Below are 15,059 nucleotides of genomic sequence, written 5' to 3'. Positions count from 1 at the left end.
TTTTCAGTAAAATGGATGAAGAGTTGTTTGAGGAATATGGATTTATAATAAATCCACATGAAAATTGGTTCATACTAATTAACTGTACTCTTGCAGCAAGTGGGGGCTACTGGGGTGTATGTTATTTAAATTTATCAACTAGGTTACTGCAAATGAAAGGCAGAGAATTGGATTTGGAGTTGAATTCTGTCTCATGCCAGACTCATCTCTCTCTATACATATGTAATAGTATCGTCGGCATGTAACATATAACGGCATATACGCATCATTTATATTAATAACAGAAAACAGAAGGAGAACCAGGATGCAACATTTTATATATATACATACATTACCAAAAATGTAGCTCTTTTAAAATTGTCATTTGTAAGATTGTTTTCTGCTCTATCGCGCAGCATTGTAGCTGACATCTTGTTGTGACTGTGGTAGCAAAGAGTAAATGTACAGCTCAAACAATGCGGTCGGGTGTGTCAGTATGAACAGTAGGAGCATCTGTGTGTCTGGCAGCCAAAGAGGTTGCACCCAGTTGATGTCATAGCGCTACGTGCTGATCTGCTAAGTAGCGGCCACAGTCAGTGATATATAAGTACATCTGTTCCACATACCGGACAAACTAAATGTGATGCTCGACTATCCAGAAAGCACAAGAGATGGAAATAAGGGCTAATACAGTTGTTTTTGGCAAAGCTAACAGCAATTATCTGTAACTAAGTAAATATTGAATCACTCTAATGAGGTTAAATTAATCTAGTGAGAGACAATCATACAAAACACTGATGTTCCTTTGTCTCAGTCAGAAAAAAAAAACTGTATATACAGGAAATTTAACAAAGATGAGTGACCTGAAATGGGCGGTTTCTTTTGCAATTGGAAGTGCAGCTGTAGAAAAACTTCTGTTTGTGATCTTCGTTAAACCAATAGCAAAAAACGAAAATCCTCGGCTCTCCTTTCCCAGTGAAATCTCAGCAAGTGGTTTGGAACGGCCTTAATGAAACCAGAATGGTCTTTGCAGGAGCCAACTGTTGTTATGCAGTCATGTTGGGGACACTGTGCCCAGCAGCATTGGTGTCATGAGACAAACGAGACCCACTGCTGGACTGAAACAGCCTGAGCTTCCCATCCAGGGTTCCAGTCAGCAGCTAAGAGAGACAGAGAAGAAAAAAGAATGACATCATGTTCAGCTTTTACTCTTGTGGATGGTCTTTCTCGGGAACTGTGTCACACATCATTCTCTTTTTTACCCCTCTCTCCTTTTAGAGGGCTGAGTTGCGTAACAGCACACCTGCTTTCTTAAGGAAGACGAGCACCATGGAGGTTAAGATCCACACTGTGTTTTCCATTGAGATGCTTAATTTTCCATACCTGCCATTTGTCACGAAAAAACATGAAGCGACCTGGCCCAAACTCTGTTATATAACTTTGTTTTATCAGACGTGGGGGTTTGAGGTTCCTGCCAGTACTGGTCATGGTGAGTCAGCTGTTTACAGATTAATAAGGCACCCACACATCAATAAACTAACACCAATCCACACCCAAACACACACACACACACACACCGCACTCTGACCAACATGTGGATGCTGCACACAGCCAAGAACACATGACAATCAGTTCTTGAGTCTATTTCTTAGTGAGAAGTGTGCATTATCTCATCTCTTTCTATCAGCCAGTAGAACAGATGAGGGTGAGGAAGCATTACCTCAACACTTTGACACCCAATCAGCAGCAATAGTACTGGGAAACTCTCTACTGGAGGTTCAGAACGAGCTTATGAAACATATTCATAGCTGCAGCTGCTCAAAACAGAATATACGATATGACAGAGCTATCATAATTCAAGCTATTCTCAAATGGCTATCTTTTCATTTAGTTTTCAAGCATATGTGAAACCATTTCAAAGCTACTTCAAAGTCCTAACAGAGTTCCTAAATCCTAGATGATGACAAGTGAGGAAAACGCAACAAATTGCAAGTGGGAATGCTTTGGTAAATGTCCATGCTTTGATCAATATCATTTATGGCTATTTCATGGATGCTAAGTGGTTGTAAAGACAAAGCTTCTTTTTAAAGTATACCAACAACAGGAACTTTGGAAAACAACAAATTTGCCAAGCGGTGACAAAAACCACATTTGGTACAACAATAGAACTTTTTTTTTTTCCTCCATGCACTAAAGCAGTTCTGAGCAGGAGAAATAATCTTTTACCAGTAAGCAGATGCCTGTGCTGGGAGTCACAGGGCTGAGGTTGGATGACTCAAACATACTAAACTGGGATGGCTTCAATCTGCCGTTGACGAGTAAAAGTTACAGCCTCTCTCCTATAGACACACAGAGGAAGTGTGTCCAAAGAATTTTTTTTCAAACGGCAGCCCAACAAGCTAAAACACATTAAGTCTACAAAAGCATGTGTTGTTCTAGTGATAGTCTGACAGCTCATTTCACTATCTCTTCCATGTTCAAGAGTCTTCTTTCACCGCAACCTCTCGTCAGTGACCTTAATCAGCAATAGCCAAGCTGTCTGGGTGCTGCCCTCGGGACTGCTGAAGAAGCTACTTAAAACTTAAGAGGGTCAAAGAGCTCCATTAGCAACTGCTGCTCTCTTCATCAGCTGTCATCCAAAACCATTATCACCAAGGTATAACACTCATGTAAACATGTAGTGTAGAGTTGAAAGCAAACTGCACATTTTTTCTCCAAAAAACTAAAATGAATGGAAATTTTTTACACTCGTAGCAAACTGAAATCCAACACATTCCATCTCTGCAACCTTCAACCTTTGTCTAATTAGGCTGAAAAAAGAGCTAAAGTGATGAGGACTGACGGTTCTGGTTGACCTTCACGGTCAGAAGTCAGAGGTTGTTACGAGCTGATTCACTGTAGACGTACAGACTGGGGTCATGGTGGGCCGGAGCAAGTGAGTTATTTGGTTTTCCTCAAAATCCCACTTCTAAGAAACACAGTTTTCATGAGTCTGATTTCAGCTAAAAGATTTATTTGCCATGTCAGACATCTTTATGCAGCATTGAAACTGTTGTTATATACTGTAGGTTTTTCAGTCATACACAAACACATGTTGTACACTTTTCTTTCTTTTTTTAATATGAGCTGTAATAATCTCAAAGACATGGTTCATGCATGAGAAATTATGTCGGGCTGCTTCTTCTTCTGGGATTTTTGTTTTCAAGTTTAAAATCAGATTGAGATTGAGACGGTTCGTCACACGTGTTACATAATCTAAGTTATTGTCGGGTAAGTTGGCGCAATACCACAAAGAAAGACCTTAAATCAATAGTTTAAAGCAAAAAAATATATGAAAAAAAAGATTAAAAACACAATGTGGATTAGATTTTCAATGGTGAACACCTAACATTGAAATATTGGAAATATTCTGGAAAACAGAAATTGTCTGTCTGGTATGAACAAAAGTTAAGGCTTTGATAATACGGTGATGAATGTGTTTTCCCTCCCAAAGGATATCATACATCACTCGTAGAGCACAGACTTCACCTATGCCAGCATACCAAGATGTTCTGTACTGAACATGCTGAGAGGGGAAGGAAGACATGAAGGATGGGACAAGGAGCAGACGGTCATCACGGTTATTTGTGTCACGGGTTTTTATCAACACGGGGTCAGGAAAAGAAATGTATCGTCTGTTGCTTGTGGTGATAAATTGGGAGCAGCTTGTATGTATGTACGTATATGATCACACTGAGATCTTTCTAACCTCCTATCAATCATTTATGCACGGAGACATGGACAGGCCCATCTGTGTGCCTATAAGGAATCAAAGCTTCCATGTGTTTGTGCTTGTGAATGAGAAGATTTATACCGCTCATGTCTGTATGCTAAGTATGTAGCTGGTGTCAGCAGCCGGTTAGCTGAGTTTAGAATAAGGGCTGGAAAAAGCTGCAAACAGCCAGCCAGCAAAACCAGCATCGTAAAAGACTTTAAATGCAGTACGCTTGTTTTCTGTCTTATGTGTGACATGCATTTAAAGTGTGAATACAAATATGCATATCCTTGTCCAGCATGTTCTGTGTATTCAGTGACAGGAAGGGCAACACTTTTAACCAACACCACAGACCACTCAGAAAATTCTGTCTACTATGTGTGAACGGTTTTGATACTTTAAAAAAATGCCTCTTGTGACTTTGCAACTTCCTGTTCGTTGCAGTTCCAGCTGTGCTGAACACAGGCCAGTTGATTTCAGGGAGGCTGTCTCTGCTCAGTCTGTGTCTCACTCTGATGTGACATTCTGGAGCAGACAGCAGAGTCCACCTCTGTATTTGCTGTCTGGCCACTACAGTAAGAACAGAGCGCTTCACTCCCCGGGGTCAGGCAAAGAGGAAACGAAGAGATAAAATACTACGAAAAGGACCGAGGAGCAGAGAAGGACTGCTAATCTGCACATTCTTCAATGTCAAGAATGCCCAGTGGACTTGAACACAGTCAAAGACTGTCAAACCTGTTGAACTGAGGCGGGTCGCACCAGCACACACTGTAATTGTACACATTTCTGCTTCTACTTGATCTGAGAAATTGCTTCATTGTGCTTAAAAGCTCAGACCTTCTATGGCTATATTGTGCCACTGTCAACTATTCATATTTCTACGAGTAGCTGGTATTGGTTTCCCCTGGTGAGTCTGTTTTTGTAGTCTGTTTTGCAGGGGCACCGTTGCTGCATCTTGGGCTTAGCACTGCCCAGAACAACTGTAAAGTAGCACAAACAAGCTTATTGCAGAATATTTATGGGTCCTGCTATTTTCCAACGTTAACACAGCGCTATGAAGACAGGTGTGAGGGACTACCCTGTCTGTCCGTCTTTCTGGATGTCTGTGGACAGATTTTGTTAATGCCACAGAATCACAACCATATAAGATACTGTAACTAAACTTAACAGCCACATAGCTGAGATCAAAATCAAGGACGGGTATGAGCCGACCCAACAATACTGAATACTCGTGTCATCATGAAAAAGTGTAATAAGGACTTATGAGTCCTCATGGCTCAGAGTATCAACATGTTGACGGACGTGACGTCTTAAGTTTTTGCCTGTTTTATATTATTTTGATTCAAGTTTTGTGTCAATCAACTTGTTTTAGGGGGAAAAAAGTCAAGAGCATAGCTTTGGCTATGTGTTGAGACTGATCCATTTACTGTGTTACTCATCATAGCTATCAAATGCTATTTTAATACATAAAACTGTGCCATTATGCATCATGTGAGCCAGACACATTTTTGTTTATTAAATGGTTAAAAAATAATAGAAAAATGCGTTCTGTCAAATAACTCAGTGCCTTTACTGCATGTGGACTGATCATCGTTCCTGTTGTGTGCAGTCATCCTCCACAGATAGAATTTGGATTAGAAGTCAACCCTGCCAGGAAGCGCTGGAAGCTTGATGATTTTAAATGTAATTTTATATAAAACAGAGAAAAGCAGGATTTTTTTTTGCATTTGAGAAGCTAAAAAAACATCAAAAATGTTTTAACGATTAATCGTTTTGTTACCAGCGATGTTTTCATTCATCAGATAATCCGATTACCTAATCATTACAGCTTTAGTGGTGTCGGTTGCACCATGCTGCAGCCCTGGGTCAAACTTCCTTAATGTCCCAGTCCATCCCTGCTAAGGAGTTTGAATAAGTAACGCCAAATGGCCACAAATAAAATGATACAGTAAAAACGGTCCAGTGGGACACCAGCTGCATTTTTTTGCCTGCCTGCAAAGAGCAAAGATGATACAAGCTGACATATGGAGACAAGAGTAGCCCTGAGCATGAAAGCCGCCGAGATGATTCACTCTCTGTTCATCTTCGATTGGACGATAATACGTGTTAAGTTTTACAGACAGCTGCTTGTGTCAGTACGAGGTCACAGTCCTGCACTCACTCCAACACATGAAGTGAAAATGAGATCCAAAGTACTTGAGAAAAAGAGTTCAGAAACTTCTCGCTTGGTCCAAAAACTGAAACCGAAGACAGTGTTTCATGGGCCCTGTTTCATTCTGGCTCTATCGCTGAAATAAAAACATTTCTAATTTGGCTTTCATGTCGCGTGCCATTCCAAGAAACACACACACACACACATATGCATTTAAAAACCGAACAGGTGGTTCAGTGTGTTGCTCAAGGGTACGTTTGCTGAAACAAACAAACTTGTTACACAACAGAAAATCTGATATGAGAATGTGTTTAACCAAAAACAGTTGTTAATCTGATATATATTTTTTTCAAACTACTAAAACTGTTGTTTGGTCATCTTCACACTTTGATTTTTAAATGCTTTGACATTTAGGCAACCTTTCCACTGAATGGATCTCTTTTGTAACTTTTGCCAGCAAATAGCCAAGAGAAACTGCATATAGCGTGTTGTAAAGTAATATTTTGCCGATAGATTTATGGTTTAGTTGGCAGATTGCAAAGCACCATTTTTTTCTAGTGTCCCATTTTGACTTGAATTCTTTTTTTGATTGTTTGATTTGTGTTTAGCCCTAAAATTGTCATTAAAATTTAGTTTCTTACACATAAAAGGTGGCCTTCAAGAAGAACTAGTTAAATCTGGCGACACTTTAACATACAAGAGATTAACATGAGCAATGAGAGGATGGAGATGGAGACAGGTTTTGAATGCTCACTGATATTCAGTAAAATCAAGGTGAACATGAGGCTACTCTACTGACCTTTAAAAGAACTTATCTTCACTAATAGGCAAGATCTGGCTAATACTATGAGGGCATTTCCACTGCTGATGTGGAACAACGTAATTGGACCTATCAGCAGCTTGGGATGAGACAGTACAGAGATCTGAGTAACCCAAATAGAGCAGAGCGTCATGAAGTCTGTTTCTTCAGAATGACCTAGTAACCTGTTTCGTGAAGTCACTGTTTCTTTGCCTCCGGCTACTGCATTCTTCTTCGATTTTTCTTAGTATCCCAAAGCTCTTAAATTGAAGAATCCTTTGGGGGAGGTACCTGCAGGTACAGTACAACAACTGGTTGGTTTTCAGGTACTGACAACAGCTTCATTTGCCTGTAACGTAAGCTCAGTGTATGTCCGACAAGCACAGACAACAACACTCTGTTACAAGTGTGAAAAATACTTCTGGACAAATTTGCAAGTCAACTTTTATGGTAGCACATTTAAGTCCAACACAGAGAAGCTTGCAAAACTTTACAAAGGCATGCCATGTGAAATCCCGCAAGGTTTTACAAGACAACAAAGTGAAGTGACAATAAAAGCTGGGACCTCTCATTACAGACTTAAAGTACAGGAATAAACCTGAGGGAATGAACCCCAGAGGTAGATCCGCCTGCTTGATGGTCTTTTAAGTATTAGGGTGGAAAACATGAGTGAAAAATGAGTGGAAAATATGCATTGCATTATCTGTCTGTGTCTCGCATCAGAAGGTTCTCACAGCAGTAAATATGTACAACATCTGGACCTCAAATGTAGCTAAATAGCAAGGTGAGCACAGGTTGGGGACACTTTTTGCCAACATTTTTTATAGGAGAAAGCACAGGCTCAGGAAATACAGCAATGTTACCATTATATCGCATGGCCTTGGTCTCAGTTAACTTTAAGACATTTCCCAGGACTACCTGAACTTCTAATCATTTTTTATGCATCTCTTTTTTTGGCCAAAGAAAGAGAAAGTAGAAAAAAAAGAAAGAAAAAAAAAGAAACGATATGCATGCATCAATTCAAGTCAGATAAACCAAATCAAGTGGAACTAAAACTGCCTAAGCAACAGGAAAGATACACTTTTCAGTTGATATGAAGTACAGCTGTCTGTAGCTCTCAAAGTATGTATAGAGGGGAAATTCTACACTTTCAGCAATATTCAATAAGTTTCCATACATTTATATGAGTACGCCACTTAAGGCTTAAAACAAACCATCTGCATGACAAGTGGGGAAACAGCATCTGCCGGCAAAAAGCATGTGACAAAATTTTGGAAAATGCTAGTAAGTAGGCCTTGAGGAGCCGAAGAATGAATAATGAATCACTACCAAGAGCGGTTATAAAGTGCTATGGATGGAATCATAACATTTACTAAGCTTGCATGTCAAGAGATCCATCTCTAGTGACAACTGAGAAAAACTGCCTCCCCTGACTGGTTCTGTTAAACCACCCCTGAAAAGATCTGTGAAGAATGCACATGAATGTCCCCAGCTGTGTGGTAACTGAGTTGAGATAATTGCTTGACAAACACTGCAGGAGACGATTTGCCAACACAGAACACGTGTAATAGGAAACTGCAATTCAGTCCACTGAACTCCACCAAAACTCAACAAAACAGGCAAAAATGACTAACCTCATCCACAAAAGACCCAGATCTGGTACTTAACTAAATATTTAGATGCCACAGCTCCAGTGCATGTCAGCATTGAGATGCAGTACTTATACTTATACCAGCTTTTCACCTTGTTTGAACTAAGATAGTCCCACGTGGACATGCTGATTTTCATTGTGGGAAGACTTGTCATGGCTCTTTATTTAGCGAGTCCTCCAGCTTTTGTCATGCGTTCGTGCATTTTACAACTTTTCCTCGCAGGTTTCTGTATTCTCAGAAGGGCAGTGACACTAACTGGAGAATTGGAACAAGTACTTGCCAAGAAGAGAAGATGCCATGAAAAAAACAAAGATTCAGTCTGATACATGATACATACAGTAAATCGTGTATGTAAATCATTTTTTGTAAAAGTAACTATGTTGACAAAAAAAAGAAAATCAAGCAATAAGCTTAGAATTCCATGTGGAAATAATTTGTTATGGTATTACTGTAATATTACTATAGTACGAGTTCACATGTGTAATGTAATTCATCATACACATTTTCACTTTGATAAGATTTAACTAATGTTTACTCTATTAAAATACAATAAAGGCTCAGTCAATTGTACCAATACTTCTTAATTTTTTGCGTTCCTGCTTGACCGCATGTCCCATCAAATAAAACAGAATGTGCAGAATACTGATGCGGAGCAAGCATGCTCTGACTGATGAAGTGTGTCTTCAAACTCTGCAGATCACTGTAATTCAGCCAGTTAATGGCCATGGACCAAACTTTCCACTTTTCAGACTCTGAAATCTGAATGTATCATTGTGCCGCAACGTTGAACTGAATGGAGTTACACAGATGGACATGCAGATTTAAAACATGTGCCTCCAGTCGAAAAGACAGTCAACAAGTCTCATGAGGCGTCCAGCAGAGGTTGTGATATTATATTTTAAAATGTTTCTTTTGCAATACTACTTGCTTTGAAGAGCTCCAAAGGAAATCCATTAAAACAATAAAAACATTTGTAGGGGGAATTGTTTCGTTCTAAAAATGCTCTGGAGTTTTGTAAGAGACATTGGAAGGATCCTCGAATAAAGTAGCACTGTAAACTCAGATTTCCTATTTTCCAGTAATAGCAGGATAAGACAAAACTATTTTCTGTTATGTGTGAGTTTTTCTTTTTTGAGAGAGAGACTCCTTTCACTTCCATGCTTTCTGGGGATGTGTGCCAGTTTATACTGATAAAAAATAATCATATGGAGACAATCTGAAATAAAGAGATCACAGCAAAAAACTGAAGCCTCCAAAGCATTGTTGACATCTGACACTCATACAACACCATAATTAGAGAATTTTGTCTGTGCTGCATCTCTTTAGACAGAACCCAACAACATGGTACAATGTTGAACTGTATAGGATCCAGTAAAAGTTTGATAAGGAGTCAGCAGAAAAGGTGAAAGGCAACTGGACAAGCACCAACGTGTACATGTTTTGTTAAATGTGGAGCTGTGCAGCCAGTCACAGCCCTGCAGTCAGACAGTCATTCAATTGGATCAGCACAGTAGACAAAGCAAAGCCACTTGATCCCACAGGGTTATGGCACGGAAGAGCAGTGCTCATTATCTGATTGGACTATAAACTAGCCACCACTGGTTACACCCACAGAGCGTTTGTGGGATATTCATTTTAAATCAAAACGGTAATGTTCCAGGACGCTAACATCGAGACAAAAGCTTATTGTCTCAGTGGTGTTTGTTTTCATGCAGCACTTTCATTGGGTTTGTACACACTGAAATTCTAGGGTGGTAAAACTTTTATAGAAAATAATTTGTTAGTAATTTCAACATCCTATGCACTGTGTATGAAACCTACAGTGAAACAAGCATATGCTATACACAAGTGCACCCTGAACTTAGGAATGGTCTCAATAAGCTTTGCTATGCAACCTCAGCCTGAGGATATCATACCTTCTCTACAAACACTTAGAGTGCAGCGCAAGAAGAGGTGCAGATGTGTTCAACTAACTGACTCTATGCAATAATTATAAAGGTTATTATTTTTTAATCACACCAGTTTCCATTTGTTGTTCATCACAAGAGGTTTGAGGCGTTTACATTGTATCCTGGATACTCACTTTTTGGATGTGTGTTTAACAAAATACACGTTTTTATTAGAATATGACATCTTATCTTTGTTTATCAGCATGTTTCAGTCATGCCTGTTTCACATGTTTTACATAAACATCAATACTTGAATTAAAAATGCCAGTAGGTTGTTTAGGATGCAGCAAAAAAAGAAAAAAAAACAACTTCCAAATGAAATTCGAAAATTATTGTTTAAAAATATTCAGATGCTGCATTAAACAGGCCTTTTGTACCCGGAAATATTTAAGTGTTGGAGTGCATGCACAACCAGGAGCACAGCAGAGAGTAAACCCTGGGGTGTTTATGCAGAGATAACATAGGCCAACATCTGGAAAGCAATCTGTGCTTTTACTTTGACTGTGGTTGTCAGGATGTGAACGAAAAAAAAATTACCAGATTAAAACTATGCTCAACGGCTTATAAAGATGCATTTGACTGATTTATTTAAGTTTAGGACATTGTTTAGCCGTGTGAAATGGGGCATGAAGGCATGGTAGAGTTGTGAGAAAAGAAAGGAAGTGTAAAGATAGATTCTTACCTCTGGTTTGGCTGGGTGGAAAGCAACACTGAGCACTGTGTCTGAATGTTTCTGAAGTTTGTGGAGGTAGGTGCTGCTACGGATGTCATATATGTAGGCCTGAAATGAATGAGATACAGGAACAAAAGCATGAAATGTAATTACTATGGCTCCCATTCTTTTTCATGAAAAGCTTTCCAGGACATTTTCTGTGACATAAGTCTGCTATAACCGATGGGACCTCGACTGACTAGTGTTGGTTTGGCAATCGTCTTCCACATCACATCATTTGTGTATCTTGTGTTTTGGACCCAGACTTGATTGTGAGGTCAAAACACTATGACTGCATACACACACATCAACCTCAGATTTACATGAGCAAAGTAACCTGCACATAATCAAAATTTCAAATAAAGTAACAATAAGAAAAACACATTCTTGAGCAGAGAAGGATTTTAAATGAGCAATGTTTCTAAATTGTTATGAAAACCAACTTGCACACATTGAAACTGGCTTTAGTGTTTAGTCACAGTAAACATTTAATCATTCGCAAATTCAGCCAGTAACAACTCTGCAACTTTGAGGCCAAAATGAACAACCTCCAGCAAAGCTCTGTGGGGAAAATCCTGAAATATAATAAGTCTCCTTGTTCTCATCACCAGGCCAGGGTGAGATCTGAAAAACTCCAGAAACAACAGACAATTTTACTTCGATCTGATCAAAATCATTACACTTACACATGCTGTGAGTATGGTGGGTCACGCTACCAAATCAGATACAAATCTGATGCAAAAAGTATGAAACACAACAAATGCAACAACCATTTATAACTCTGCAACCTTCAAAAATGGTGCCTCATTGCTTTTTAATACTAGTGTGGTCCCAGTACACGGACCTCAGGGTGGAGAGGAATAACATTTCATGGCCCTCTAAATGGGATTATCAAGCCATGCTGACCAAGGCACTCACTGTATTAGCCATTGTATAGCCAACAGGTAAACATATCAGTGCTCTCTGATGGACAAACTGTAGTGAGGGATTAACTGATTTATAAAACAGTTTGTTTTAAGGTTGTATTGAAGGGCAGGTGTTATTCTTTTCCATCTTGTTTTTTTTTTCCATTTCATGCAGTAAGTCAGGAGTTCCAGAAGCTTACTTATGCATTAGGCAAATCTACTCACATGCATAAATGTATGTTATGTGTTGCTCAAACTGTTACCCAGTCATGATAAACAGTATTTTTTTTGTTACATATAACTACTGTCGTTGTCGGAGGGCTTGTACTCGCCACTATTGATAACATCTATATAATTATTTGGTTAGAACTACTTTTAGCATTTAAGGGATCAGGTCATATACATTTCTTTGTTTTCTGATTAGTTGTGATTTTATCTGGCTTTGTAGTTTTTAATTTGTTTTGTCTTCACCAACCTGACATGATTCAGGGTGCGTTCAGAATCCCTCAACTTGTTGGGACGTTCATCGAGCTTCGGGGACTAAACTGTGACCCTGCTGTTCTAACTCCTCCTGCTCCCTGAACATAATTTCAGCTGCCATCTGTTGTAGAGATCTCACAGCTTGCTCTCAGCAAAAGACAAGAATGTCAAAATTATTTTCCAGGATATCACAGTGGTTTTCAAGACATTCTACTCTTTCTCAGAATTTCCAGGAGTTTTCCAAGGCTGAATACAGGGGTCTAACAAATTGTAGGTTTTTCGGATTTTCCAGGATGAGTGGGAACGCTGAGCCATGCAGTGATGTACAGATGTAAGACATGATGCATAAAGGCTGGTGTAAGATGAGATGCAATGCACAACGGAATTCAGACTGAACAAGAAACACTTAGTAGCTACAGTACAACTGAATTAACAATCAATGGAAAACACAAGCAAATGCAAACAGATGAATCATTTTAAATTTCAGGGAAAACTTTGTGCTTATCTTGATTTGAGATCTAACACATCTTGGCTACAAAAGGAACTTTTCATACACATAAAGTTAGCATGCATTCAGCTAGTACTGATCGAATGGGGTGAAAAATGAAGTATTCGGTCTAAACAACACCTTAATAACACTCAGATTTACTGTAAATATCATCACACTGGTTAAACTTGACTTGATGACCATCAGGGGTTTTTAACTATTTTCAGAGATTGGCTAGACAGCAAGACTTGGCTCTGGTTGATATCAGACACATAGCAGACATGTGAATCACGTAATATCACGCCAGAATTAGTTTTCCCAACTGCTGTACTAAACTTAAATGACTCTGGAGATAAGCTCAACAGAGTAATAAAAATTCTTTTTTGAATGGAAATAATCAAAAGATGACAGTTTTCTGATTCCCTGATTGCATGCTTTGGAATAACTGTTTGTGTTAAGGTAACATTAAACCAGGAAGCTGCACACAGATTTCTAAACACTAAAAACTGTAGAAAAAAAAGTGTAAAGTTGAAAACATCAAAACATACAAAACTGCTGTAACACTTGGGTATGTCACACAAATAGCATACAAAACACTGAGTACCTCAAAGTAAAGCGAACATTGACACTGATTACTAATCCTAATGAACCCTTACATATATATTACTGTTATATTCCATTTTGGGGTAGTTAAAGCCTTTTTTTGCTTATCATCCTTGCAGGAGTTAAGCAGGTGTGGATTTTCCACTTGACCTTGGGGGATGAAAAGACCCTTCTGCGTCGTGCTTGTACAGACCTCTTCAATCAACACTTACGTTGAAATCTAGGAATAGATATGTGATTGTGTTATCAGCTTGTTAGCACAGTTTTTCTCTGTATATAATCAGTACATTTTCAGACAAATTTGTTTGCTTCTGTGCCACGAGCACAGATAAAACCAGATGTGGGGATGTTTGTTACCAGATGACGACTCATCAGATTCCTGCAGCTGTTTTGCATTATCTTTCCCCGAAAAAAAAAGAAGAAGCTTCAAGCGAGTTCTGTCAAAAAGGTCCATGAGAAGAGTGACTCCTGTCCAAGGCACATGAAGTGTGCGGTGCCTGAAAGGGAATTAGGTACTTGGAAGAAAAAAAGTTCTTTTAGGAATACTTAAATATCACATGGATCCGCAGATGTGTCAGTTTATATCAACAGTAACTGAAATAGGGAGCAGGGGGAATAGAAAAATGAATCACCAGACATACATCTCGATTAACAAATTAAAAACAAAGCTGCTATCTTCTAAATAATCAATTCAATGTCAGCTGCAAGAAGGGGAAATAAGGTGAGAGAAAACACAATATATTTTAACTGTACTGTACATATAACAGGTTAACATCGAGCACGCTGAAATTATATTCCACTTAGATTGCTTTTGGCCTATGCTTTTTGGAAAATGTGTAATATGATCTAGGGAGTCTTTTTTAGAGTATTCAGCTTCTTTTTTTTTTCCATGATTGCTTTTTGATATATTAAGACAAGTATAAATGTGTCTGGCTTATAGAAGTCTCAGGGTAGCTACAAATAAATACGATGTAGCTCACTACCGTATACTCTCCCAATTTCCAAGAAATGCTGGAAATGTCCGATCTCGACAGAGATGCTCTCAAATGTCCGTGCCGTGCTGAGTCCCCATAATTAATAATAACCAGCAGCATGCATATATTATTCCACTGCTTTCAACAAGCACGTACACCAGAAGAAAAGAGAGATGGATAAGGAAAAGGGAGGCTGTCTTCTGAAAATGTCTTGAAAGCAAGTATAAGGCACGGTCTGGAAAAGCAATTAAACAGTTCTGCTTCGACATGACTGGTGAATTTGACTTCTTTGGAAAAAGGCTTGAATCCAAAAAATAATCTCTGAGTCAAGCACAAACAGTCCTTATGTTGAATGGAGGTAAACCTGATAAAGATGCACGGCTGTTTTCCTGCAGTTTTTCACCTCTACTGGGTCAAGTAAGTCAACATTTGAACTTTTGTGATGGAGGTCAGTAGCTGGATATAAGAGGGTAAAGGAGTCCAGACCTGGGGTGCCACACAAGACAAAGCACTGGCATCCCTACTGGCAAGTTCCAAGTCTGAGACAGAAAGAATATTTGAGAGAATCAGAGGGAGCAGGGAAACAAGTCGATATGGAAGAGATTTGGGGTAT

General features: G+C 39.0%; 1 protein-coding gene across 1 annotated transcript in view; it reads right to left on the bottom strand.

The window, feature by feature from the left end:
* Positions 1-1,025: 1,025 nt before the first annotated feature.
* wdr27 (WD repeat domain 27) overlaps positions 1,026-15,059 on the bottom strand; it is a 52,922-nt gene continuing 38,888 nt past the window's right edge. The window contains exons 24-25 of the mRNA XM_008280672.1: positions 10,968-11,066; positions 1,026-1,139 (exon numbers count right to left, since the gene is read on the bottom strand). Coding sequence (XP_008278894.1) covers positions 1,026-1,139; positions 10,968-11,066 — 213 coding nt within the window. The remainder of the gene's footprint in view (positions 1,140-10,967; positions 11,067-15,059) is intronic.

Source organism: Stegastes partitus, unplaced genomic scaffold (assembly GCF_000690725.1).
Source record: "Stegastes partitus isolate 25-593 unplaced genomic scaffold, Stegastes_partitus-1.0.2 Scaffold206, whole genome shotgun sequence".
In the NCBI taxonomy this organism is placed as follows: domain Eukaryota; kingdom Metazoa; phylum Chordata; class Actinopteri; family Pomacentridae; genus Stegastes; species Stegastes partitus.
This window is presented reverse-complemented; position numbering and strand designations above follow the sequence as displayed.